Source organism: Eretmochelys imbricata, chromosome 4, assembly GCF_965152235.1.
Source record: "Eretmochelys imbricata isolate rEreImb1 chromosome 4, rEreImb1.hap1, whole genome shotgun sequence".
Lineage (NCBI taxonomy): Eukaryota > Metazoa > Chordata > Testudines > Cheloniidae > Eretmochelys > Eretmochelys imbricata.
The window spans coordinates 16062225-16089594 of record NC_135575.1 but is presented as its reverse complement, the minus strand read 5'-3'; the positions used below and the strand labels follow the sequence as shown (position 1 = coordinate 16089594).

Below are 27370 nucleotides of genomic sequence, written 5' to 3'. Positions count from 1 at the left end.
TATAACCAGAACTTGGGTTAATCTGTGTTCCAGTAGGCTCTTAGTGAGCAGAAAAACACCCGAGGAGCATTCGAGGATCTGGAAAAACGTATACTGTTTGCTCTCTGTTCACAGTGAAGCTGTTTGTTCCTCTGAAGGGTGTTTTTTGTTTGTTTGTTTGTTTTCTAAAGGGAATTTAGTGTTGGTGGAAAGTGTTTGAGGGATTGCACTGTATCCCCAAACAGTCACTACACACGCTAATGTCTGTCAGTAACTGCTAGGCTTCATGTGAAAGGCTCCTTATCCTACTACCAATCTCTGGAACCAGCAGGTCTCATCTTTTTCTATACTGGGACCCTGCAGCAGTTCCCATCCATATCTGGGATGCCCTCCCATTTTAGTAATATGGAAGAAGAGAGAGTCATGCCCCACCGACACTGATTTCTGCCCCTGCCCCCGTGGGTTTGGACCCCTCAGGTTGAGAACCTCTGCCTTAAACCATACAATCTCCCTATTTCTCTGAAGTTCTCATTTGGAGACTGGCTTCCTCTGGGCAACCAAAAATGGAGAGGACCCCCTCACATATTGATGTACACACCACACTTCCAGTGGGTCTTCCTAGTCCATTTTGACTTTCCAAGTTGGAGAAAAGTGGAAACTCCTCTCAAACTTCGGGGAAGCATTGAGGCGTGGGCAATGGGGAGGTGAATTCCATCACACAATCCTCCTTTTGGAACTCCAGGCGTGTAACTGTCACAAATACTTTACTTCTGCATTTTGTATTTCTGACAGACTGAGAGGTTGTATACACTTCACAGTAGGAATGAACAGACTAAACTTAGAAAGTGCCAAAAGAGGACACTACAGTGGGGACAAATGCAATCTGCAACATGTTAAATATGCTGGTGCTTTTATTTAAGTGCTGCTTGGCTGCTTTTCACTCCGCGGAGTCATCCTGCCTCTGGCTGCAGTGGTGAAGAACGGTCGTCTGGGCCTGGGCTTTCAGGTGACCTAGGTGTTCTCAGAGACTTGGGAGAAAAAGCTGCGGAGAGGCTGTTTGCTGCAATTTGATGAAGAGCACTAAGGAGCAAGGACCTTGTTACAGCGACACAGGTGCTGTAAGAGGCAGTTAGTCCTGTGTGTAATGGCGGCATTTGTGGTATGGTGAGCTCCTACTGTCCAGAATACCCAAACAAAGCCAGAGTTAATGTATTTGCCAGAATAGAAAGCTAAACAGTAGCAAGGCCAGGGCTCTCCAGGGCAGCATATTAGTGGGATCCAGGTACGTTTTTGAGGTTCTGCTGCAGCAACATTCAGGGCTGCTCCCTAAGGCTGCCCTCCTGGCGACTGCAGGGTGCTTATTTGCTCCTGCCCATCAAGAATTCTAATGATAAATCAGGGAAGCTAGCCACTGCCCAAAGAGAGTGAGTTGAAGGCAATTGGACTGCCCCTCCCCATCCCAGAGGGCTAGTGAAGGGAAGGAAGAGAAGAAGGTTGCTCCCCGTTTTCATTGACTGAAACAAGTATAACTCTGATGCAGACTTCACTCTGATTCTCATGTGCTTAACTTTACACTGTGAGCAGTTCCATTCAGCTCAGTGGGCCTGCTCAGAGTTCTTAAAGTTAAATGTGCATATGCCTTTGCAGGACTGGGGACAAAGATAGGGAAAGAATCTATCAGCAGGGGCCCGGGACACACAGATCTGCGCAGACACAGGCTCCAGTAATGTCAGATGGAGGATATGTCTACACTACAGCAGCACAGCTGCAGCTATGTCTCTGTAGTGTAGACACTTCCTATGTTGATGAAAGGGTTTTTCCATCACTGTAGTAACTGCAGCTCCTTGTGGTAGCTAGGTTGACCATGGACCTAGCAGAGTCTACAGCAGGAGTTAGCCTGACCTGACTATGTCGCACGGGGTGTGAAATTTTTCACAGCACTGAGTGATGTCACTAGGTCGAGCTAAGTGTTAAATGTAGACCAGGCCTTGTTCTTTTGCTAAAAGGTCTATAACTGAGATTTTCCCATCACGTGCTAGCAACGCTGGTTACACAGACAGGAGGGTCGGTAACGTTCCATGCTGCTTACCTTGGATTTGCTTTGTTTTTTCTTCTGATTGTTTTCATTATTGCCTTCTTTAATCTACATTTCAGAATTTAGTCTAGCTGCTGATGGGGTAAACTTTAAACTATTTCCAGAGAGAGAGAAAATGAACTTCTGACCTCCAGTGGAAGGCTGAAGTGGAACGTGTGGGGAGTGGCGAGGGGTCTCAGGGAAGGGCAGAAGGAACTCACCCTGGAGAACTCATTCAGAAGTGTGGAGCGCATGCTGCCCTTTCCCCAACTGCCAGTGTAGCTAATAGTTAGTGGGCATGGGGAAAAGTTTGTTGTCTGAGAGGAATGAAAGGAGTTGGATGCTGCAGATTGCAGTTACACGGTGGGATTTTCAGAAGGGTTCAGCATTGGCTTCATTGCTTCCATAGAAGTCAACAGTAGCCAATGCAGAACCCTTTAGAAAATCATCCCACCCATAAAACTCTGCTTTCAAATGATCATAACTTGGTGAAACTTACACCTTTCAGGCTGAAGGTTTTCCATGCTCAGTGTGAGCTTAAAGGTGACTTTTTTGGGATGTTTTTGAACTCTGACCACAAGTGACTTGAGAGTGAAAGGAGCTTGGAAAATTTTTTTTTTGAGAGAGAGAGCACTCTTAATCTGAAATGTTTGAGGTTTATAATTTGAAATGGAAATAGTTCTTCCGAAGGGGCAGTATGTGGCCTTTGTTCTTGATTAAATTGGTTTTGATTTAACTGAGTTAAGAGAACTTGAAAATAATGTACTGATCCTGAACAGTACAGGTTTTTTGCTAGGCCAGTTAAGTGTCCTCCTTCGTGCTGTGTGCGTGTGTGTGTTATTGCCTAAGGCCCTGATTCTGCAGAGCACTTCGTTACATGCTTAACTTTAAGCATGAGTTATTCTATCCCTGTTCCGCAAAGCACTTAAGTAGACGAGTAAGTCCAATTGGCTTCAATGTATTGAAGAAAGTGTAGAGAGAAGTTTGTGCCAATATATTGTGTTTGGGAAATGGTTTATGATCATGTAATTAAGAACTGTGCTGCGATTCCCATGGGGGCAGAGTTAAAATAGACATGTTTAGCCTTAATTTGGTGGTACTGATTTTTGAGTGCTCAACTACACAATGGTTTCTTGACATATATTTGTTTTCCCAGGTAATTTAACTCTTAGGGTGGGATTTTCTAAAGTGCTCCGCATTGGCCTAACTCTGTTCCCACAGAAGGCAATGGTAAAATTCCCTTTAACTTTAGTGGGGATGAAGTTTTACCAGCGATAAGTACGACTGTCAATCCTATCTCATTGCTGTATTTTTGTCATGTCATAGTGTAATTTAGTAATCTAACAGCCTAGCTATGTAACTGTGTAATGAAGTGTGCTTGGTTTGTTTAAGTGTTACTTTTGATTCCATCTTCTGATACCAGTATCCGTGGTGTAAATCATCACTAACCTAAAAAAGGTATATATGCCCGCCTCTGAAGATGTAAAGAGAAGAACCTTTCAAAGGCTCTGTTCAGGAATGACACTTATCGAAGTCAATAGAACTTATGCACATGCTTAAAATTAAGGACATGTTTATGTGCTTTTTTGAATTGAAGCCAAAATGTGTAAACCTCACAAGTATTCGATAGTTGCAAAATACCTGTTTTATTTTTATGGTTGTTTTTGATCTAAATGGTTAATTTTCCCTTAGATAATTATAGACTATCTTTGCACTTGATGCTGTGATCTTATCTTTGGAAAACAAATTGCCTGCCTTTATCACCACTTACTTAAAAAAAAAAAAAAAAAATCTTGTCACTAGTTTAGTGTAAATCTGCCCCTCTCTCTCCCAATACAAAAATATGCTTTATTGACTGCAGGTTATTGACTTCATGTGATAAGCAGTCAGATTAGACCTGTATCAAAGAACAGGTTGCTCCATAAATAGTGGCGGGGTTAAGAAATTTCCTTTGCATAATACTTTATCCAAGGTCTCTTTCTTGTACTTGGAATAGGATGACATTGTCATCAGAAGCAGATACAGCTGATAATAAAATGATGTGGAAAGCCTGAAGTGATAAAGCTCTGTGCTGGGTTTCTAAGATAGAGAAAAGAGGAGTGTCTAGTTTAAGTTTAAAATCATATGTTTCACTCATTTTCTTGCACGTAACTCATGGAAAATGGATTATTTTGAAGCCTCAGTAACAACAAGAATAAGTAAGGTCTGTTGCCAAAATGGTGAGTTCGCAGAAAATCTGAATTGTGGATCTTAAATGCACACAAAGAACAACCTGAATTTAGATCTTACGTTTCCCCCACAGACACACACGACATCCTATAGAGAGACTGTGTACATATCTCCAACCTGTGTATTTGCAGATGGTGCTGAGGCTGTGATTATGGTTTTAGGCTACACTGTGTAGCGGCTTACCTGCCAAAGCAAGTCCCTTGTGACCATGCAGAGTCTGTCCCTGTCAGTGGAAAGGTGTTACGTTGGCATCTGGCAATGAGTAAAAGGTGTCCCATTATTTGGCATTTCTCACTTTTTACAACGGGAATGTCAAAGTCACCATGATCATAACCAGGCTAAAACTGTGAAACAGTCTAATTTGCGGCATGCTGGGCCTCACATAGTTGTGTTTGCAGTATAGAAGGGGCCTTATTGCCTCCCTCTCTCATTTTCCTTTTCTTCCTATTATAGCTGAGCCACAGGAGTGGGAATGTCTGTAACCTTCTAGAGGGAAATAACTACTCCACATCTCCCGCTGTCAGGGGCAGGGCGTTGTTCGCTTTCACAGATTTTTAAGGCCAGAATGCACCATTGTGATAATCTAGTCTGACCTCCTGCATAACACAGGCCGTAGAACGTCATCCGTTGTTTTCTGCATCCAGCCCGTAACTTCTGGCTGAACTAGAGCATATTTCTTTTAGAAAGACATCCAGTCTTGATTTAGTCTTAAACTAGCACTTATTAGGGCACTGAAGCCTGAGTTCATTGCCAGTGGGCTAGAGTGCCCCTCCCGGCAGTGACAAAGTGACTTATTGTACCTTGTTAAATTTAGATTGCACAAGTAACTGCAAATTGATTCTGCATTATGAGCTTCTTTCAGAAGCAAGCATGGTCCTGAGTCAGTCACACCTCTCCACTAGAACCTATTAGTGCTGATTATTAACCTGAACTTAAATGAATCACACAAAATGCTATTTTTAAGCATGATTTATCAGTTTTACTTTTTCCCCTGGCAAATCTATAAAAAATAATTAAAGGGGAGGCGTGTTCCATTTTTAGCACGTTCTGGTGTTGACAGAACACCCATTGCTTCCCTCCTGATGTAGGAGCTTCCACAAATCAGTTGCCTTCATTTATCTTATTTCAGAAGACACCAGCTGTGGGCAACATAGCAATTATTTACAGTTAGCCCAACAAGGAAAGGTCCTGGTGCTTTTGGACAAATGTTGTTTTTGCTTTCTGTTTTCCAATTTATAAATAAAAGTCCGAACTGATGTTCTATGTGTCCCAAGAGCAGAGCATAGTGATGGGGGATTCTTCAGACGATATGAAGAAAGAGAGAATATTTCTTGTCTTTGTTAACACCATATCACAATTACACCAGTGTAAGGGACATAATTAACATTTTGAGCGCTGTCAAAAAATACCAGCCTCGCAGATTAACTTGGATAGATCCTTGCAGGGTTTGTTCTAGAAAATACAGGTGAATCCTTTTGGAAAGGAAAACCATTACTGAGATTATTATTGCTGCATCAGATTGTTTTTGCTTCCTTCCTGTGCGCCACCTGTTTGGGAAGTGCTCATGATGAAGAATCTGACAAGCCTTGGAGTGTATGGTTACCATTAACTGCTTACATAGAAGAGAACTCTTGGGTACCCTGGAATCCTTCTCCTCACAGTGAACAGACCATAACCTAGTGAAGTAGAAGGACGACATGGAAATACTTTCATGTTCATGGTGTAGTTAAGGGGGAACGCCTGCTAATAATATATGTAAGGATAATTTTTAAAATATATTACAAATAATGCGTGGATTGCAAAAGCTGATATAACCTGAAAAAACTTCTCAGCATTTAGCCAACCATAGAAGGAAAAAACTTTATTCCATCCAGTGCATTTCCCTGCCCAACAATGCATGATTGTTCTTCACAGCAAATATTCTAGTGTTTTGCCCAGCCTAGTTTGCAATGTCCCAAGGGATGGAGCTTCCACCACTTCAGATGAGAGGGTACTCCACATGCTAAGAGATTTCAGTGAATGTTAGGAAAAACCTTCCAACTACCCAAACTTTACCCCATTTTTGCTAGTTTTATCCCCCACACATCACCCTAAATAATTCCTCTTCCTCCTTGGTGTTCAACCCCTTTAAATTGTCCTATGCTTTCTTATGGCATAGTCCTGCTTCCATTGAAAGCAATAGGTGTTTTCCCATTTATTTAAATGGGAGAAGATTGGGCTGCTAGTCATCTGTGAATCAAGTTATACATACTGTATATTTAGCACTTTTTAAAACTTTCCTTATACGTTTATCCCCCTTAACCACTTGATCATTTTTTTATTGGTCTTCTGTGGATGACACCAGCTTGTCAACATCCTTCTGGTAACGAGATGCCCAGAAATAAATACAATATTCCAGGTGCTGTTGCAGCAGAGTTGTAAAGAGAGGGCTATTAGATCCCTTCTCTGGGATGTTTTAATGCTTCTGTGTATGCAGCCCAAAACTGGAGTGACCTAGTTTTACTGCTTATGGGCATTGCAAACTTCATTCAGATTTTCTGTTTAACACCACCACATGAGGGTTTTCTCAGCATTACTGCTGTCCAGCTTTATCCTTCCCACTGAGTGTATACCAGTTACAGACAATATGTCTTCAGAGGTATTCGCTCGTGTTCTTGTATGTTTGAATTTATACAGTAATAAAATGGATGCCTATGCCAAATGAAAAGCGCCTCCGCCAAACATTGAGTCTCATCTTGTTGTTTTCTGCCTTTGGTTTTAATTGCGATAGATAATTTGTGTCCTCTTTCTGTCATCACTGGTGTTTATTACTCTTCCCAGCGTGATGTCTCTGAATTTCACTGAGATTCTCTTCCCCTCTAGCTCTGATTTTCAGTGAAAAGAGACTAGTCATTTTCACCATTGTAGTTACTCGACTTTGTTCTGTTTTGTTGTAGGCTCTCATGCACTGGCATGTTCTTGCAATATTTGAGTTGCCAACATGCAGGAGAACGTTTACAAATGCGCTAATGTATGATTAATTCAAGGAAATGTTATAGGACTTACATGAAAGCTTATTTTTACAAGATCCAAATCTAGGCTCTGTCTTCATCTGGCAGTGTCCCTTAAAATCTAACTTTGGCAATCCTTAGCTGGAAGGGGGAAAGTGCAATATACCTATAATTAATTGTCTCCCACCCCCCCTGTTAGGAAACTGATGCACAGTAGTTGAGGCTTGCCTAAGGTCATACAGGTGGTTACTGTATAGAGCTCTGATCCCTTAAATCCCTGTCTCAGGCCTCATTCATAAACAGATCCTTCCTCCCCTTTGTGCACCTGACTCCCACAGAATTTGAGGGGCACAAGCTGGTTATGCTGTTTGATTCACCAAACACTACCTTACTCACATTGTTAGTGACATGATATGGAGTTGGCTCATACGTCAACTGCCTATATTTAATAGTTTTGTCTATCCTGGGGATTTTTTTTTTTCAGTGGCAGTTTGGCTCACAGGACAGATCTTTGTCTGCAAACAGAAGTCGAACTCAATGTCTTGTATGTTTCATGTGAATTCGAATCTATCCTTTGTCAGTCTCTTGAATCTCATAATGCTACCTCTGTTTGAAGAAATAGTGAATACTCCACAGGAACCTGGGAATCTGATGCTCTTTACCACATAATAGTGCTGGCATTCCCAGTACTGTGCAAAATCTGTTGGTCCTTCATGCTTCGTTAAAATGAGCTTGGCAACCCCTAAAGGCTTTTTTTCTGGTGGCTTATATTTGAAATAGAAGAAAAGATGGACAGATATCTTATTGGAGGTCTGTTGGGTATGTTAACAGTAACGTATTGTTGAGTATGTGCAGTAACGTATACATAATGGAATATGTATTGATATATAGATAATAGAGTGAACTAGTATGTTCTCGAGCTGGCAAGACTTGTGTTCAGGATGGAAAAAGGCTTTGAATGAGTGTGGTCAGCTGGAGTGCTTAGTCAAAGAGATGCACAAAACCCTTCTTATTTGGTGTGATGTGTGCAGTGCTTACCCAAATCAGTGTTTCCATATCAACAGAAGCCTCTGCCAAAGCTAATTCTAAAGTTAAAAAGAAATTGGCTGGATCAGAGAAGCACTCATTCTCTTCCTGGGAGGGATGGGCTGAGGACTTCCTGCTGTTTGGAACTCAGTCCATTGATTGATTTTTTTGTGAGGGTGCTTGGCTGACTTTTACTGTTTAAACGGAATGGACTAATCTTCCAAATCACCAGCAGGGATTCCTAATTTCTAGATCTGTCAGCATGGATGACCTAGTTTTACTCCATGGGTCTCAAATGCAAATGACTTTCTCTTCCTGTACATTTAGCTGACGCCTTTTTAAAAAAGGGAAACAGACATTTCCAGGAAGGCTAGTTAATGCCAAGACTTCATTTATTTTGTTTATACGCATAAATACACAGATTGCCCAACAGACTAGTTTTTACTTGCTCAGTTTTTTCCCCACTATTCAGCAGTAAAAAATAAAAATAAAAACCCCAACATTTCTGTGTAACGGGTTTTGAGTATGGTCAGGCAAAACATGTAGCACTAAAGGAATTCCAGAATGATTTTTTTAAAATTCCAGTGAGAACTTTTTTTAAACAAGTACACTTGTGTTGCAAAATATTGGTTGCTTGTGCTAGTGGGCAAGAATCTGAAAGTGAAATTGAGTAGAAGCAAAAGTGAAATATACTATGCTATGATTGCCCAAGCTGAAATACAAAAAGGAAAAAGGGCATAAAGTAGATCAGATTTTTAAAATGCGCAGAAAGGTGTTGTTGATAGCATAGGCAAGGATGTTTCTTTCAGCAATGAGTCTTTTTAACTTGACAGCATCCCTTTAAGTAGCCGTAGATACACTGTCCTCCTACCATTGTCAGAAATGAGAGTTTCAATATAGCATAATTTGTTCACTTTGGAAGTGGAAGGAAGCCAGGTCCTTTCTTCTTGCACCCACAAAACATTTAGCCTTCCATTAGCCATACAGAGAACTGATTAGAATGTTACTATTATTGAGATTCATGGGGAAATACATCTTCAGGATGTTTGTTTTGGCCTCCTTCTGATCAAATTGTAACTGTATCATTTCACAGTTTGTGTTGCATTAAAATCTTGTATGACTAATTGAACTGATGGCACTTCATGTGCTGGGGTGATTTCAAAACACTATCCACATCTGTAACAGGGTCAGACATCTTGTGGCCAGAGGTCACTCTGTGGCACCCTACTAACAATTCCTCCCCCTCTTCAGAGCCCTTTACTAAAGTTTGGTCTACACCACCAACTTATGTCTGTATAACTAAGTTGCTCATGGGGGTGGACTGCTCACTTAGCTGTCTCTGCTGTCCCCAAGCAGCCCGCTTTCACTGCAGCTTCATGCTGTTTTTATAGTGGAACCGCCTGATTCAACCCAGCTATGGCACCTCCATAATCAGGGTTGGCTAGCCCTAGGCCCCCCAGCCCTAAAGAGCAAGCCACCCTATTAGAATATCCCATTGTATTGAATTGTTTAAATTGGTGATGTGTTTCTAAGTGCCAGAGGTAAATGGTGCTTAATTCAGAGACCAGCTCCAAATGAATTCCCTCTAGCTGGGGGAGCTGTTTTGTCTAGAGTTCGGCGATCATACCATGCTGATGTTGCTCTCCTTGCTAAAACAGCACTTACAAGTACTTGCAGGGAAAGAAAGATTCCCTGCTAATCTGCCAGGAGAGCCAGAGATTTAACTGCTGTGACATTTACAGGGGGTCAGTGCGAATTCGAGTCAATATTAGGGTATCTAATTGATGCCCTCTCCTGCATAGAGGCTTGGACAAGACAACTGTTGGCCACATCTCATCAGCTGTGAGGGTGGAGACTCCAGTAATATCTTCCTCTCGCAGATCCCAAGCCATTGCCCATTAAAGTCAATAGGAGTCTTTCAGCGGACTTGAATGGGAGTTGGGTCAGGCCAAGAAAGATAAAGGGCCTGATTTTGCTCACTCAGTGTGTGAATTGCCAACAACTCCATGTAAGTAATGGAGTTACACCATGGTAAAACCAGCGTGAAAGCAGAATGGGGTCCAAGGAACTGGCGTGATGGTGTTGGTGAGGAACTAAGCACTAACACTAGACAGCAGAGTGCTCTTAGAGGCTCTAAACCAAAGTTGATTGAGGTCAATGGAAAGACTGCTGACTTCAGTGGGCCTTGGGTCAGGCCCATAGTGAAGTAACCTTTTTTCGACAAAAGCTCATGCTCAAATAAATTGGTTAGTCTCTAAGGTGCCACAAGTACTCCTTTTCTTTTTGCGAATACAGACTAACACGGCTGTTACTCTGAAACCTTCTTTAAGCTGGAGTACAATTTGTTTGTTGTCCTTTAAGTGGAGCTTCTGTCCATCTAAGATCACTATAAATAGCTTTCAGTGCTTGGGTTTTTACAAAAAAAACATTACTTTGGGCATTACTCAGTGAGCTGAGTTCTGATCTGACCCAAAGTAAAGCTTACATGACCTGCCCTTCCCTTAACTGCCCTTCCTCCAAAGTGAAGCAGCAGGACCTTGATGGAGAAAGTACACGTTTCTGAGAAATAGTCAGTGTAAAGTGTTCTATAAGGTAGAATTTTGCTCTCTGCGTAATGAGCTGGCCTTGGTAGTTTTGCTTTTCCAGAGCATGTCTTCCACAAGGTTACATTCTTGGGCTTTTGTTCCTTCACTCTAACTATACAATTTCCTCCCCCACTCCCCCCAAGTAAGCAACATTCTTGATGGTTAAACCCAGTGGTGTTTACTTTGATCATGTCATGCCAGTGGTGATGGTGACTGAAAGATTTTAGCTCAATGGGATGGGGAGCTGTAACCTGCATTTCAAAGATGACAGGAGGAGGGCATGTCATGAAGTTTACTGCAGCAGATGAGTTACAAACAGCATGTAGCGCTGATCTTGTTTTATTGATGCTTTTGTTATAAGTCTGGCCCAGCATATTAATGTTTCCATGTACCTGTGTAATGGTATCAGTCTTGAATAATTGTTTTTTGTCTCTCCTCAGTAAAGCAGCTGGGTCTTGGGGTAATGGTTTTTCATGCAGAGAGCTGGCCTGTGTATACAGTTAAGGATAGGACAGCATGTGCAATCCTTTCCTTTTAGGTCAGATCAAACAAGTGACAGGGACTTAGGTTTACAGAAATTTTTTTCTTTCATGCTTCTGTTTGGGGCCAGATTTTCAAAGCAGGGTGTAACTGCAAAAAAACCCATTGGCACAGAAATACAGGGAGTGAAATGTGTGCAAGTACAGGTACAATGTGTGTGCATATTTTTGTGAGAATGCTACTTGTGCCCTGCTGATATAGCATTCATACCCTCAGCTGTTCTCAGATCATCAGTAAGTGTTGCTCTCGCTATTTGCCTGGTAGCCAAAGTCAAGTAGCAATAACAAGAAGCATCAGTCATAGTTCCTATAAAGTTATCCTTTGCAAATGCATGCATAGTAGGTATTCTGTTGACACCATCTGGCATCAATGCAGCACACAGTCTCAAAGGAACAAGCAGTTTAAGCTTTTGCAGGCCTTCAAGTTCTGAGAGAGCTGCGGGCAGTTGTTCTGCAACTGGTGGTGTGGTTTACCTTGACTTTAGCTCATGTGACAGAGGTTTTTATTTGGCAGCTTCTCATTAGGCCAGAAGTGATCAAATATTAATACACACACACACACACACACACACACGCAAACAGGCTCTTCTTAAGATTAATTCTAAGTATTATTTACAGGCTGCTTCTCAACAGCTGAAACGTCATTAAAATAATGTGATTAGCTAAAGGGCTTCTCCATTCAGCTTGAGGGGTTCTCCACGAAATGTTTTAGTTCAGCTGTATAGGTTTTTTAAACGCCGTAGTTAGTGACTGACTTATTGAAATTCCTGCTTTCCCAGAGTCGTCTTCTGGATTAGCCTGTGAAATACTGCCCATATGTGCCGGGCACCACAGAAGAAGAGCAGTGTATCTCGGGCAGTCCCTTCCCCTCTTCTGTGTTCAGTGTTTTTGGTTTGTTTTTTGCAGTAGCACCAAAGGCCTCAGTCAGAGTCAGGACCCCTTTTTGTAGGGTGCTGCACAAACACCTAGGAAGAGACTGTTCCTGCCCCAAAGAATGTAGGCCAAGATTTTGAAAAGTGATGAGTGATTTTTGGGGATTTTAGGGGTCTTGTGCTTCTTAGTCACTTACGGCTGTGTTTCACAACCTTTTCGATACCGGGGACTGGCGCCAGTCCATGGGCAGGTTGTTGAGAAACACTGACTTAGGGTAGGTCTACACTGCAGCTGGAAGCATGCCTCCTGGCCTGGGTAGACAGACCCTTGTTAGCTCTGCTCAAGCTAGTGTGCTAAAAATAGCAGTGTGGGTGCTGCAGTACAGGTGGTGGCACAGACTAGCCGCCTGACTTCAAGTCTGCCTGACTAACGGGTCTGTTCTCGGGTGGCTGGCCCAAGCCACTACAGCAGCGGGTCCTTTAGCCCTTTAGACAGACAGACAATGCTAGATTTCAAACCACTTAAGTTGTCAGTACAGGATGGGAAGGCAGATGTGAGACCAGAATCTCCAAATGTGCTTGGGGCCGCCCTGCGTCCAACTGCCATAGCTTCCCCCTGCACACGCTTCTGCCAGCTGGCGCTGTCAGTAGCAGCAGCACTGAGGTAAGGCCTCAGTTTCCCAGTACCCTCCCAGGACCTGCAGACAAATGCCAGGGAATGAAGACCTACCATCTTGCTGCCCCATCCCGCCTAGGAGCCCAGTGCTCCATAGCACCACGCAGGAGCTGGGAAGCTAAGTGCTCATCTGGCCCACTGTCCCTGGTGCATGTGGCTGGGATGGGAGGAATTAGGTCCCCTCACTGAGAGTGAAGGAAACTGTTGACTGACTCCACTTGCTTCATGGCTCCATGCAGGGCTCTGGGAAGTACACTTACTGTGCTGACCCAAAACTTGGAAACCTCACTGTGGTGGTGGCTATTTATTGTCTGTATTAGTGCCAGAGTGGGAGATGTGGGAATTGAGTTTGGGACCCCATGTGCTAGGCACTGTACATTTCCTCCCCAGGACTTACCGTGTAAATAGAAAAGACCGCCAAAAGGTAGGAGAGAGGCAGTGATGCTATTCGTATTTTACTGAGGGGGATCTGAAGCACATAAAAATTAAGTAATGTGCCCCAGGTCACACAGGAAATGTGTAGTGGAATAGGGAATTGAATCCAGGTCTTCTAATTTCTAGGCCAGCGATTTAACCACAAGAAGGTTATCCTGCCTCCCTGGAAGGCAGCGTCTCTGCTGTTGTGTTGCTGGCAACCACATTCAGACTCTGAGGAGGAGTGTGCATGTGAGTTTTGCTCAGTGTAGTGCATGACCATGATAGCCTTGTGCTAGTACGAGAGGTAGAAAGTATAGCTGGTCATCACCAAAACAGTCAAGCCGACGAGACACGTCGTGCTATCAGATGCACATTGTAAACAAACTGACCTAATAGAAATGTTTGTTCATTAATCTCTTTCACGTCCTGTAATCGGAGGGGAGGCTTGTAACAACAGTTGGTTAAAAATATGTCCAGTGGAAGTGTGATTTTTCTAGTTGACTGTGCCCCTTTAGAAGTTCAGTGTTAAAATGTTCGATGTCTAATGACCTCAATGGTCAGATCAGAAGAACGTGTTCAATTTAGCAGCGCATAGAAAAAGTAGCAGGAGTTGTTACGATTGTGATGATTTAATTTTTTTAGGCTGTTTCTGCTGAGGACTTGGATCTTTTTAGAAGCTGCTTGGGGGAGAGGTTCAAAATGGATCGTAAGCACCGATTTGCAGTCGTCCCATCATTGAACTTGCTGCAAATGAATTAAGAAAAGCTTTGCACGCTGCTGCAATGCTTAGCTATGGTGCTTTCATTTTAAAAGAGTAGGTTAAGGATAAATGGGCCTGATCCACCAAAATGACAAACCCTCCCAAACATCAGGCCTTGAGCTTCCTCCCTGAGGCTCTGACTTGTCAAAGCATGTACACATGCGTTTCAGTTTCTCTATTCAGCAAAACACTTAGTCACATAGACGGTTAGGGTTGGAAGAGGCCTCAGGAGGTCATCTAGTCCAACCCCCTGCTCAAAGCAGGACCAACAACTAAATCATCACATGTTTAACCTAGTGGCTCTCAATCTTTCCAAACTACTGTACCCCTTTCAGGAGTCTGATTTGTCTTGCGTACCCCCAAGTTTCACCTCATTTAAAACTACTTGCTTCCAATATCAGACGTAAAAATACAAAAGTATCTCAGCACACTATTACTGAAACATTGCTGACTTTCTCGTTTTGTTTGTGTGAAATTTTAGCTTGTTCCGACTTTGCTAGTGCTTTTTATGTAGCCTGTTGTCAAACAAGGCAAATACCGAGGTGAGTTTATGTACCTCCTGGAAGACCTCTGCATAACCCTGGTTGAGAACCACTGGCGTAACCTGTTTAGCAAAGTTTAATGTGGGCTGTTTTGCTGAAACACAGTCCTAGCCAATCTCTTATTTTCAGTCTCAGTGCCCTGGACAAACAAACAATTCCATTTTCTAGCCATCCCCTGATGGAATAATTGATTCTTACCCTCAGAATCTAGCCAAGGGAATGTCTACACTGCCGTTAAACACCTGGGGCTGGCCCAGATCAGCTGACCAGGACTCAAGGGGGTTGGGCTGCGGGGCTGTAAAATTGCAGTGTGCACATTCAGACTGTCTGGAGCCTGAGCTCTGGAACATTGTGAAGGGTGAAAAGAAAAGGAGTACTTGTGGCACCTTAGACTCATGAAAGCTCATGCTCAAATAAATTGGTTAGTCTCTAAGGTGCCACAAGTACTCCTTTTCTTTTTGCGAATACAGACTAACACGGCCGTTACTCTGAAACCTGTGAAGGGTGAGGATCCCAGAGCCTGGGCTCCAGCATGAGCCTGAATATTTACCCTACAATTTTACAGCCTGAACCCTGTTAGCCCAAATTATCTGACACAGGCCAGTCGCGGGAGTTTAACTGCAGTGTAGACGTACCCTGAGAGTGAAATCTTGAAGTCAGCGGGACTGGGATTTCACCCTCAGGTTCTTACTGCTGAGCAGAATGTTTAAATCAGCTTTTTTTTCAATCTCTCTACTTTCTGGAGCAGCTCTCCAAAAGGACGACATAGTGCTAATTAGGGATTCATATCATGGTTTCATTTTATCGATTGCTTGTTTTTCAAGCAGGATCTCCTCCCTTGCCTCTGTTCCCTAACCAGTCTGCCAAAGCTTCCCCAGACTTACTGGGACAGGTATACTTCTGGGTTTCTTTTGCCTATGAATTCCGTGAACTACCATGCAGTGCCTAAAATCTCCCTCTTTCTTTAATAATTTAAAAAAAAAAAAGTCCTGTTATTATTTCATAGTAACCTCAAAACTACCAGGAGCAGCAGTAAATATAAAAGGCTAGATTGTCAAAAGGACTCAGCATTGGTCTATCTCAACTGTCACTGAAGTTGATGGTAAAAATCAAAATTAGACTAAGACTGCGCATTTTGGAAAAACGTGTCAGAACGGCTTGGTGTCCGACTGATTTGGGAGGCTGCATAGTAGGCCACACTACCAGCTTGTGCTGATCTCTGCACTTCCCACTGCTTTCCCACACCCCCATTGTTTTTTTATTTGCCTTGCCCCTGCCAAAAACAGGCACAGCTGCCAGTGGAACCATGGCGGCAGCAGTCACGTGAAAATGGACGTGCTGCTCCAGGAGATTTCCTGCTGCTGTCACTGGGGAAGTGTGATGCGCAGGACTAGTGGCTCGGGTACAGGCCTGCCATGCAGAAGTCCCTCTTGGGCTAATTTAATAAATGCAGCAGAAGTGTGTGCAGTCCAGTGCTAAACCAAAGCCTGTGCTCGTAGATTTCTACTGCCAGGAAGATACAGGAAAGCAGCCAAGAGATGCTTTTCTTTAATTAGACTTCTACTGCAGTGTTTTCCCACCTAAGAAGTCAAAAGTAATTGATTATGTTGTCTACGTTATTTAGCCTACAAACTTACATTTTGTTGCCTAGACAATGCCTGTTTTATTGCGCAGTGGGTATTCTCACATCCTGAGTGGTGCAATTATGGGATGTAGGTGGAGAGATTAGAAGAATAACCTTCAGGCTCTAAGGAACTATTTTTAGTCTGAAGCTATAGCTGTACTTTCAGGGAAGACACATAAATGAGAATAACTCTGGCAGTTGGCTGATCAGGGAGAAGCTGGTTAGTAAAGTCCCTCTGGCACTCAGATACAACGGTGATGAGCATAGTATAAGACCTTAGGTACAGTCCTGTCTTGTTTAAAGAACAATTACTGGAAACATATAAATAAAACGTCTAAACCCCCATTAGGCTTTTGTGTGTTTTTGCCACTTTGTTGAGTTTCTAGAGTCACTGCTAAGATTGTGACTGAAATCTCAACACTTCTTTCCTTACTGGTGTCTTAACCCTATGTCACCTCATCTAGCACTGCTCCTGTCTTTTAGGCTTTATCTGCGCTTATGCTGACCGCAGCCAGTATTCTTAAAAGGACCTTTGAGGACAGGCCTTGTGGTTACCCAACCTTAGATGGAATGCAAAGACCAGAATTTTTCTCCCTGTTTCTGATCTGAAAAACAAACAGGGTTTCCACCTCTGGGGCTGCCCCAAATAGATTATCCCCTTATGTAACAGTCAGCAGTGACCATTATTGTAAATGAAACCAATTTTATTTGGCATTGGAAATAGGAGAAAATATGAAGAATGTGTAAATATTCTTTCTCTCTCTAATATGTGTACACACGTGCGCATGGGCACAATCTGACCCTGGAGCAGGGTTAGCTCTATAGGCTAAACGTTAGGGCTTGTCTTCACTAGAAAACTACATTGAGTCAGAATATAGCCAGGAGGCATGTGCCATATGTGATTGCTTCAGGTTCTTCCTCTCTCAGCGCTTCCAAGTCCCTGGTATAACTTGAGAGTCACTGTTTGTTGTCCCTTGGTATCTTGTATTCGGGTGTGAGATCCCTTCAATATAAAGGACATTGTCTGAGTAATGCACAGCATAATCACCACCTGGCCCCTACATGGGTCAGAGTTCAGGTTCTTGGGATTGATTCTGCACTGCCCAGCACTTGGCACGGTCATGTACCCCTGGGTAAAGTGAGTGCAAAATGGGTATAAAGTCTTACTTCGTAGCATTTTATACCCACTTTACACTGTGGTATATGACTATACAAGGGGCTGGGCAGTGGAGAATCAGGCTCCTTGTATTGTGATTATGCATATTCCTACGTGATGGGAATAACACCTCTGTTTGTTATGTGGATAGTACAAGATTGATGGTGTCCTTAACAATTCATTCTCTTGCTATTAAAGTGCCTGGGTTTTATAAATGACGTAGTAGAGTAGGTAGCTACATTGCTCTCAGTTTAACTGACTTTATTAGAAAAGTTTAATTTGCTTTGTTTTTTGAATAGCCTAAATTTTAGCCCTGACACCACAAGTGAGGGTAACAAAGAAAAGGGAGACATGGAACAAGGAAGGATGAAGATTACAGCAATATGATTACACAGTGACTTAGGGAGTTGCATGTGCCAAGTGCATGGTTGTGTTTCAGAGAGTAGTGGTCCATTTATTTTGATCCTGTTTGCTGTTCATGCCTTCAGTATCATTTAAAAAGGCACCCCCATCCCTAGAGAGCAAACATCTGCTGGGAGAATGTCTGTGAGCATGTTGTGTCTCACCATAGATGGTCTTTCTGCACACTTGATATTGATGGAAAGATATACATCTTAATACTTTCATCCACACACGAGGTACAGTTGGCAACATTAGAGTCAGAATCACAGAAGTGTAGGACTGGAAGGGACCTCAGTAGGTCATCGAGTCCAGTCCCTGCACTCAAGGCAGGACTATGTAATAACTAGACCATTTCTGATTCCTCCATTGCTAATGTGCTACATCACTGTAAAGTAAGGCACGGCAATGTGTCTTACCCCAGAAGTTGAGAAAACATTGGTTACAAATACTAACAAACCTTTCAATGTTTGCTGAGCCTATAACCTCCAACTTGATACTCCCCAGAAATTAGTGCACAAACTAGTTTCAAATCCGCGTTGTGAAAGGTGGCTTTGCTAAATCCCTGTTGCACAGCCCCACAGGGAGCAAGTCGCAGGTCCTGATTCCTGAGCCGCTATGATTTCCTCACAACTCCTCCTTGGGGAGAATGGAATCACTGTGAGAGGGATAGGGTTTGATGTCCTGTGTGCTAAGGAGAAGGAAGCATGTTGCCTGCAGAAAGAGACCTGGGAAGCAGGTATTCCTTCGTGCTGCTTGATCAGAGGCACTAAGTTTCCGAGCCTGCTCCTCCCCGCAGCAGCAGGTCTGTCCCTGCTGGATTCTCCTCAGGGCCAGCCTGCAGGAAATGCTGTGCTTCCATGCACCAGTGGACCCTGCTCACTACCTCTCCCCAGCCCTTCCTGGCAGTGTAAAGCCTTCTGGAATTTACAGACTAGCTAGAACCAGGGCCAGAGTTACACCTTACGTGCCTCTCAGCACAGCATCTTCAGGAACCCCTGCCTACAGCTGACCTTCATGTTTTCCTTAAAAAATTAAACTTTTAACCCACTTTCAACTTTTAGGCGCCCCTAGGCACATGCCTACTGTACCTAATTGGAAATCCAACCCTGGCTAGAACTCAGTGAGAGGATTCCTTGACGACCTCAGCAGAGCATGTCCTGACTCCTGTGTATGTGTTGATTCTTCCAGCATTGCTTTAACAAGCAGGGAATTATTTAGCAGCCTAAATTTAAAACGAGCAGAGATTTGGTTAGGGGAATTAGCATAAGCCTCATGTTTTTCCCATGCATTTAATGTTTTCCTGCTTATAAATATTAAAACATGCTGTTCACATGTACTCTGGGGCTTTTGGGAGGCAATGAGGCCAGATCCTCAACTGGTGTAAATTGTCATAGCTTCATTAAAATGAATTTCTCCACTGAAGTCAGTGGAGCGCCACTGACTCACAACAGTTGAGGATTTGGCAGAGTGGTGTTTATGGTTTCTCTAAGTACATATTCCACATTAACAGTGTATTTATTTAGCTTGAAACTCCCATGCAAAGTTTGGTTCCGAGAGGAAGGTATTCTGAGCCAGAGGAAGGGGGGAATGGAGTCCATCAAGTTGTCAGTTGTTCTGGTGGGATAAAACTTTAACTGTGATGGCTTGATTAAGAAATAATGGATGTCTGCTTGGTTATGGAAGCATCAGAGGATACTTTTAGTTGCATAGCTAAAGTACTACCTGCAATGACATCTGTTCGGGTTGGGCTGTGTTTATTTTCATGTTTAAATAATGTGGCAGGAATAAGGGAAATGTGTCTATTATTAGGGTAAGGATGGGGGAAGAACAACGGTCCTTGCCTAACATCTGCTGCCTTTTAAACATAATAGTTATGTACAGTTCGATTTTTTTAAAAATATCACATAGACACTTAAATACAAGCTGAGTTTACGTTTTGTAAAGTACATGAATTCATTGAGGGTATGCATGGCTGTTCTTATCCCCTAAATTTAATGGATTAGCTGGTCTTGTCCCCTAAATTTCCATCCTCGCCTTGACATACGCACCTTTGCATATCATCTGTAATTCTGCTCAGACCCTCACAGATAATATTTCATACTCACCTGCACATTAAATGAGAAATTCTGCTTGTTGGACTCACTCTGGCAGGTGTTATGCCAACAGAATGCTGGGAGATTGTTGGTGAGTGAATCCGTTAACATGTGAAAGCGGGGTGGGGAAAAAGTGTACGTTTCCAGAAGACTTTTATTCACCCAAATGCAAACAGATTTTCACTGGGCTTCCAAAGGGCATGCTGGCGATCTCACGCAGATACATCCCTGCCAATTATGAAGAGTAGCTTTTGCTCAACCTGCGCCTCTCTGGGTGGGAAAATGGTCTCGCTTGGGCTGAGACCAACCATGGCAAATCTCAGATCAAAAGGCAAATGGTTGAGAAAGTTTTAAAAACAACTGAAGAAAATTCCATCGGGGAGATGATTAGGCAGCCCTAACTGTAGGCATCACTATGTGCCTTTAAAAAAAAAAAAAAAAAAAAAAGTTTGTAATTACACAGAAGAAAGGAAATAACTCCTGCAGCACATCAATGGAAGAATCACCTGAAAAAAACTGAACCCTCAGGAAAACTACTCAGCATATGATAATTTCTAGACTGTTTTCCAAATTATATATTTATAAAACTATAAAACTCCTGCAGCTCCACTGGAGAGTGGGTGGGTGAGTAAATAAATGTGTGTGTGTGGTTGGTTGGTTTGTTCGTTCGTTCCCAGTCGCAGAGCTGCAAGAGTTTTGCATTACAGGGACCACAACAGGATAGTACAACAGTTGTGGGAGAGATGGGAATATTGTGAATGTCTCTGCCAATCCTGCCACCTCGAGCAGCCTCACCTCGGCTTCTCAGAGGGCTTTGTGTGCTTTCTGGGGCGTAAAATGGGGATACTGATACTGACTTCCTTTGTAAAGCCCTTTTAAGATCTACTGCTGAGACTTGCTGTAGAAGACTGAGGAGTCACTACTAGAATGTGATTTAATAGGACTGTTTGCAGATCCTCCAAAGGTTTGGGATATGGATTAAGATCTAGAAGTTTGGATGTTTATCCAAAACTAAGGAGGCAACACGCGCAGGAGACCTTTGATCCTCCAGCGTCACTAGCCAGCCCGTACTCGAGAACTGGTAAACTGGGTCTTCATTAGAGGAAGGTCAAGGGGCTTGCTCCCCCTTTCTGGTGTGTCTGGGGGAGACTGGCAGGTGTTTGAACAGCTGCATGAGACATCTCCCCTTCTCTTGTTCCTTCAGCAATAGAAAGGGACTTTTCCTCCTCTGCATTCCATGGGAACACATGAATCCTTCCCCATCTTTCTCCTGCTCTGCCTTCCCCCACCCCAGTCGTCCTGCTTCTCTCCTCTCTGAAATTCTCACTCATTGCTTTCTCCCCCAATTTTTACCTCTGCTCCTTCCCCAGAGTTAATGATGTCTCTGGTCCCTTCACCCCTTCCTTCCCCAGAGTTGAATGTGCCTCTGTTCTCCTTGGTCCTTTAAAGTCATGGGGGAAATAGGCCACATCTCTTTCCCACCCCCCATAGGATAAGCCTATGGGTGGATGCTGCAGCTGTGTTGCACTGGCTGCTTCTAACAACTGCTCCCGTCCTGGCTGCCTCTTTGCTATTCTTTGCCCTGCATTGAGACCGCAGAGGGCATTGTGGAGAGTGGAGGGCAATTGCCAGCTAGCCTCCTGCTTGCTTCAGCACTCCACCCTAGGAGCTGGGGCCAGCAGAGCAGTTACAGAAAACTCCTGCAGTAGCTGCCACAGCTCCCAGTGGGTCAGTGAATGGGATGGCTCTGGAAAGTTGGGATTGGGGAAATCTGGGTTATCAGCATCACAGCTCTGCTCCTAAAAGTCCAAGGTAGGCTAATAGAGTGCTCCATCCTTCCATTAACGCTTTCCCACTGTGCCAAGGACAGAAGGATATATACTGTGCAAATACTGACTGGTTCTACAAAGAGGTAGAAGTGGGCCATATTCCCCGTTGGTGCCATCAGATCCTGCAGAATGTAGGGTTTCATTTGTTAAAAGTTTCTAACCTTTACGGTTGCAATGAAAACTTCAAGGTGACCTGATGCAGTGCTGTCTTCCTGAAACTAGAAGTTCAGAGAAACTATAGCCCGAAGAGGCATGACCTGTCCCCATTCATCCAAAGCATCTTGGCTCTCCACCCTAAGGGTAGCATTGCTAACTGTTTTAGTGGGGAGAACTATCTGACTTCTTTTAGCTTGTGGGGGGAAACATACTACCACTGTGGGTGTTTTTTCCCTGTCTTACCTCTGCTTGACAGTTGTGAGTGGATCGGGGTGGGTCATACAAAAAACACTGTGTGCGTGTCTATACTCAGTAGATAAAATAACATGGCTATACTAGATATTGGCTGCAAAGAAGTGTTGGTGATATGTTCAGGTGGATGTTCTAAGATCATGGAAGTGTAACAGGAGAGGGGCTAAAATTGGATTAGTTTGATTATGTAGTCATATTAATCTGCCTAATGAGAGAACCCATTTTTTTCCCTTTCCCTCTCTGCCGCAGCTGAAGAATAAATTTATGAAGAAATTGCCCCGGGATGCTGAGGCCTCCAATGTGTTGGTTGGTGAGGTAGACTTCTTGGAAAACCCTTTCATTGCCTTCGTCCGGCTGCAGCAGGCAGTTATGCTGGGTGCTTTGACTGAAGTCCCCGTTCCTACCCGGTAAGAGAGCCTCCCCCAGCATGCAACATAAATCAGAAAAGTGTTTTCACCTTTAAAATAATGACACCATCCCAAAAGGGAATCTTCTCCATTGCTTTCCATAATGTAACTTGCAGTGGATTTATATATTTTTACCAAGACTGTCAGAACTATGCTAACGGATCACCCCTTCTGCTGCTTAATCAAATTGGGATCTTGGATTTATTGAAATATCTAATCTATAAAAATAATCTTTAATCTATGAATATACATAAGCACATACTAATGTAACACTAAAGGGACACTATTAACTTGAAATCTGGTGGGGGGAAAGAAAGAAAGTACTACGCTCATCCTTGAATTCCCTGGTACTTTTTTCTGGTTTTATAAGTACATTTTCTTCCTCTTAAAAATGCTTTTCTCTCCCTTGTTGTTATCTCAAAGAACCCTACAAATAAAAGGGGGACAGTGAAACTGATAAGATGCAAAGGGTGAAATCCTGGCATTAAAAAAAAAAAGTGGTGTCCTATATGAAAAGTGAATAAATTGGACAAAATATTTCAATAATAGTCATTGTAGGTGTTCTTTGTTATTAGGAGTGCAGATTTTTCAGGCAGAAGTGTGATTTTTTTTAAAGTAACCATGTCCCTTTTTGTGTTAGAAAATGTAAGCCCTGATCCTGTAAATGTGAACATACTTAACTTCAAATATGTGGATGAGATTGCTCATACGTTTAAAGCATATGCATAAACATTGGCAGGATCAGGGCCATTAAGTCTCAAAATAGAATATATGACAGTTAAGGGTCTATTCATACGCATAACAATACAGTCTTTAATTATGCAGTTACATACTATTTCTCTATGCAACATACGGCAATGTCACTTTCAAAAAGTGTAGAACCTTAGATACATGTGCTGTATTTTTTGTGTATTCCAGACAGAAACCAGAAAGTAATTAGTATTAAAAGTATATAGTAAAATGTACTTAAATAACCAGTGAAGCATAATAAAGTTATAATCAAAAGAGTTATCATCTGCATACAGATTGAATTGCAGTTAAATCATAACGTTCTTTTTCAATTCCACCTCACTAGCAGAGATGCTTCATTAATATACATTACTGAGAATACACAATTACCACTTAATACCATTACATATTAGCACCTGACAACATACAAGTGTTTTAATATCAATTTTCAGATTTAGGTTACATTAACTGTAAATACTGAGTTTGAAATGTCCTGATAACTTTTAAAGCATTAGTGTGCAAATACCTATTTTTACGTGGACATTTAAAATTTTTTAATGTGCATCCACTGTATGATGCAAGTAATATTTGCATAGTGCTGAGAAAGTCTGAGGATATATATATCATATGAAATGTCATAAGAGGAGACATAAAGTACTCACATGAGCAAAGAATAACAAACTATTAAGACACAAGATAAAACTGATATGGGAAGATAAATCTGTCAAAAGTCCACAGGTCTAAAGTTTATAAACTTATATTACTAACATCAGAAATACACAGAATCAAAATGGCCCATATTCAAGTTAAATAATCATGGGTAAGTGGCAACTTGTCAGTAATTGTCATGAACTGGGCTCAAAGAGATTTACCTGTGTCTGATGTTCAGGTAACATTGCTTATTAACAATGGTGCAGTGTGCATGTCTGAAATCTATTTCACTGGAGCATTAGAATGGAAATGCTAAGAAATGTTTGAGTATGTTTAATTTGTTTATATTATGGGGTATTTTTTAAAGAATACATTGGGAAAAATAGGATGGATTATTTTTAGCAATAACTGTTTTTGCTGTCTCAGCATTACTGGGTGCTGTACATTTCAGTACTTCAGTCACTAGCCTGATCCTGCTTTTATTTTTTTTTAAATACACGTCTGATTGTTTCTCAGTAGAGGTAAAATTAGACATCCTTTGTTCTGATAGTGAGAGCCGAGAAGTTGGAGGTAGAAAAGCTTAATAACCTCACGAAATTATTCCAGAGCATTATTGAAAACAATACATCCTTCCATGTTAACATTTTTTCCAGGAAATAATAATATCCATTTGCTGTCCTCCAAGCCAAATGGTAGTTGTAATCAGAGTAGGGAGGCTCATTAACTTGCTTCTGTGAGGAATGAGGAGCCATTTGCAGTGGTTGCATCCTGTGAAATCTAATAAAGGAAATCCCAGAAGAGCCCGCTCTGGCTGTGATGGACTAGCTCATCATTCAATAGTTTGTTTTAACCTCCCTGTGCAGTGAGCATGCCTGCCGTAAAGTGCACTTCAGAACTCTCAGATCCTAAAAGGTGCAATAGGTGGGACCTTTTTCTTTTTTTTTTTTGGTTTCCCTTTTATGTTATCTGATAAAGACCGCAGCCAAAACTTTCAAATGTACGTGCTCAAACTTAGACTTCCTCAAGCCATATTTAGTCTCCTACGTAGAGTGGCCTAATTTTTCTGAGGAGTTGGGCTGCAGTTGTACCTACACAGCAATGTAAGCCTAGGGTTTAGTGAGACTCGAGTCAGCTGACCTGTATCAGGGAACCCCGGGGTTGAGCGTCTACATTGCATTTTAACCTTAAGTTAAGGATTTTCTGACCCATCTCAAACTGAGGGTGCTGGTATCCGTACTGCAGTGCACAGACCCAAGTCAAAGTAACCCTGTCTGGACTTACATTGCTTTGCAAACATACCCTCTCACGGACTTCAAATGTGGTACGGAGTACAGCAGCCTAAGGCCAGTTGCTGATTGCAGTGGGAGCTGCAGCTGCTCAGTGCCTCTAAAAATCAGCCCATTTCTATTTAGGAGGCTAAACATGGAGTCAGAAGCCTAATTTTAAGCTCCCAGATTTGAAAATGTTGGTTTAGAACTGTGAGCGATGATTTATTTGGGGTGTCTGTATAATTTTGTAATTGGAAATGTATTTACCAGGTGACCCACTCATTGCTTCTTATGCTCTTAATTAATTAGCCTATTTTTCTTGAGCATCCATAAATATGCTGAGTGCTTCTTAGAACCAAGTGATTGCCCCAAGGAGTTTACAGTCAAGGATGCTGTCTTATCCTGCTCCACTGAACTCGATGGGAGCTGGATCAGGGCATAAACTGAGATCTGACACAAGTAGTGAACGTCATAAACAACAACCTGGGGGAAAACAAGGGAAAAGAAAAAGTTCCTAATAATAAGATGACATAACATGGCTACTCAGAAAAGTATGTTAGACATCTTGGTGCTTCCACTTTCAAAGCAACAACAAAGCAAATTAATCTTGATTCCCATGGACAACATATCAGCTGTAACTTTTCAAGGAGGCAGGGGGCATTCGTTGAGGAGGAGGATGCAAGCACCAAAGTCTTATGGCTTACAGGTAGGCTTTGCACTGAGCTCTCCACAGGGTGAAAAGCTAATCTCTGCACCCCTTCATCCTCATTCCTTTTCTTCATGTTGCTTTGGAAATGGAGAACAAACACATTTTACTGTATAGGTTATTTAGACTGTATCGGGCAGACTGATTGCCTGTTATGTATTGGCTCTGTATTCCTTTTTTATTGCTTCTAATTGTTGTTTGGTTTTGATTTCAGAATAATGTTTAGTTGCAGAGCAGCTGATGCTTAATGGAAATCTTTGAAATATTTTCTATTTAGAAATCATTCTGCCTAGGCTTCGTTAAAAGAATATTTACATGAAAACAGAACTTTTGTTTAAAAGCAAGTAGGAAGAGCCCATGAGCTCTGGCTGAACAAAGACCCTGTTCTTATGCCATCTTACCATCCTTGGCAATAAAAAACAGGGGAATTGAAATCCAGGTAAGGAACTGTAAGTACAGCTGTTTTGCAATAGAATGTTTTTCAGAGTTTTCCATGAGGCATCATTAGCCCTTCACCCTGTGCTGTGTCTGCCCATTACAGTTTGGATTTCCCAAGCTTTTAAAATTGTGTCTATTTCTGCTCACTGTTGTCTCTACTCATTAATTTTAAGTCTACAGTGCTATGAATTTCTCACTTTCACAAGCACTTATTTACCACATTTACGCTAATGACTTGAGTGGGTCTTAATGAAGCTTCTAGACTAAAATTCTGCAGATTACCTTCAGATCTCCCCCCTCTGCTGCATTAAGATGGGGGGAGATGGTCAAGAAACACCAAGAGAGGAGTCTTGAGGGTATCTGGGCGGGGGTTATCGGTACAGAACTGCATAGTCGAATTTGTGATTCTGCAGCACCATTATTATGCCTTGAAGCCTCAACTGAAATCTAGTGACTTGTTCAAGATCACACAAGAAGCTTGTGGCAGTTGAACCCTGATCTCCAGACTCCCAGTTCATTGGTTAATAATGAGATCATCCTTTTCTTTGGTCTGATTTTTTTTTTTTTTTTTTTTTAAGTGTAGACACAATTTGTGTGTCTTGCTCATTGTTCAGAATATTAGCCTCGTCTCAATGACTGCAGCTCACTGGAACTTTTCCAGGTTTGGGGCATTCTCTGGGGAATCCTGACTCGTGGCAACAAGGGTTTACATTTCTCAGTCTCTGCTGCTGTATAACACCATGCAAGCAACCGGCTGGGTGGCATGTTGCTAAGGTGCCCAAACAATGAATCTTCATGTGTGGTGAAGGAGGAAAAAACAAACAACTTCATCTGTCTGGAGTTCTCATTTCCTTCTCCCAGAGATCAACCACAAATAGCGCCCCAGCCATCAAGCAGTGTCCAGTCCAGCGTCCATCGGTTTCTGATGGAAAACTAACCCAGCTGGCCTTTCCCTTCCGCTAAGGAGGCA

The 27370-nt window shown here is 42.4% G+C and overlaps 1 protein-coding gene across 1 annotated transcript in view; it reads left to right on the top strand.

The window, feature by feature from the left end:
• Nucleotides 1-27370, top strand: part of SLC4A4 (solute carrier family 4 member 4) — a 232592-nt gene that overhangs the window by 121615 nt on the left and 83607 nt on the right. The window contains exon 7 of the mRNA XM_077814349.1: nucleotides 22451-22608. Within this exon, the coding sequence (XP_077670475.1) occupies nucleotides 22451-22608 (158 nt within the window). The remainder of the gene's footprint in view (nucleotides 1-22450; nucleotides 22609-27370) is intronic.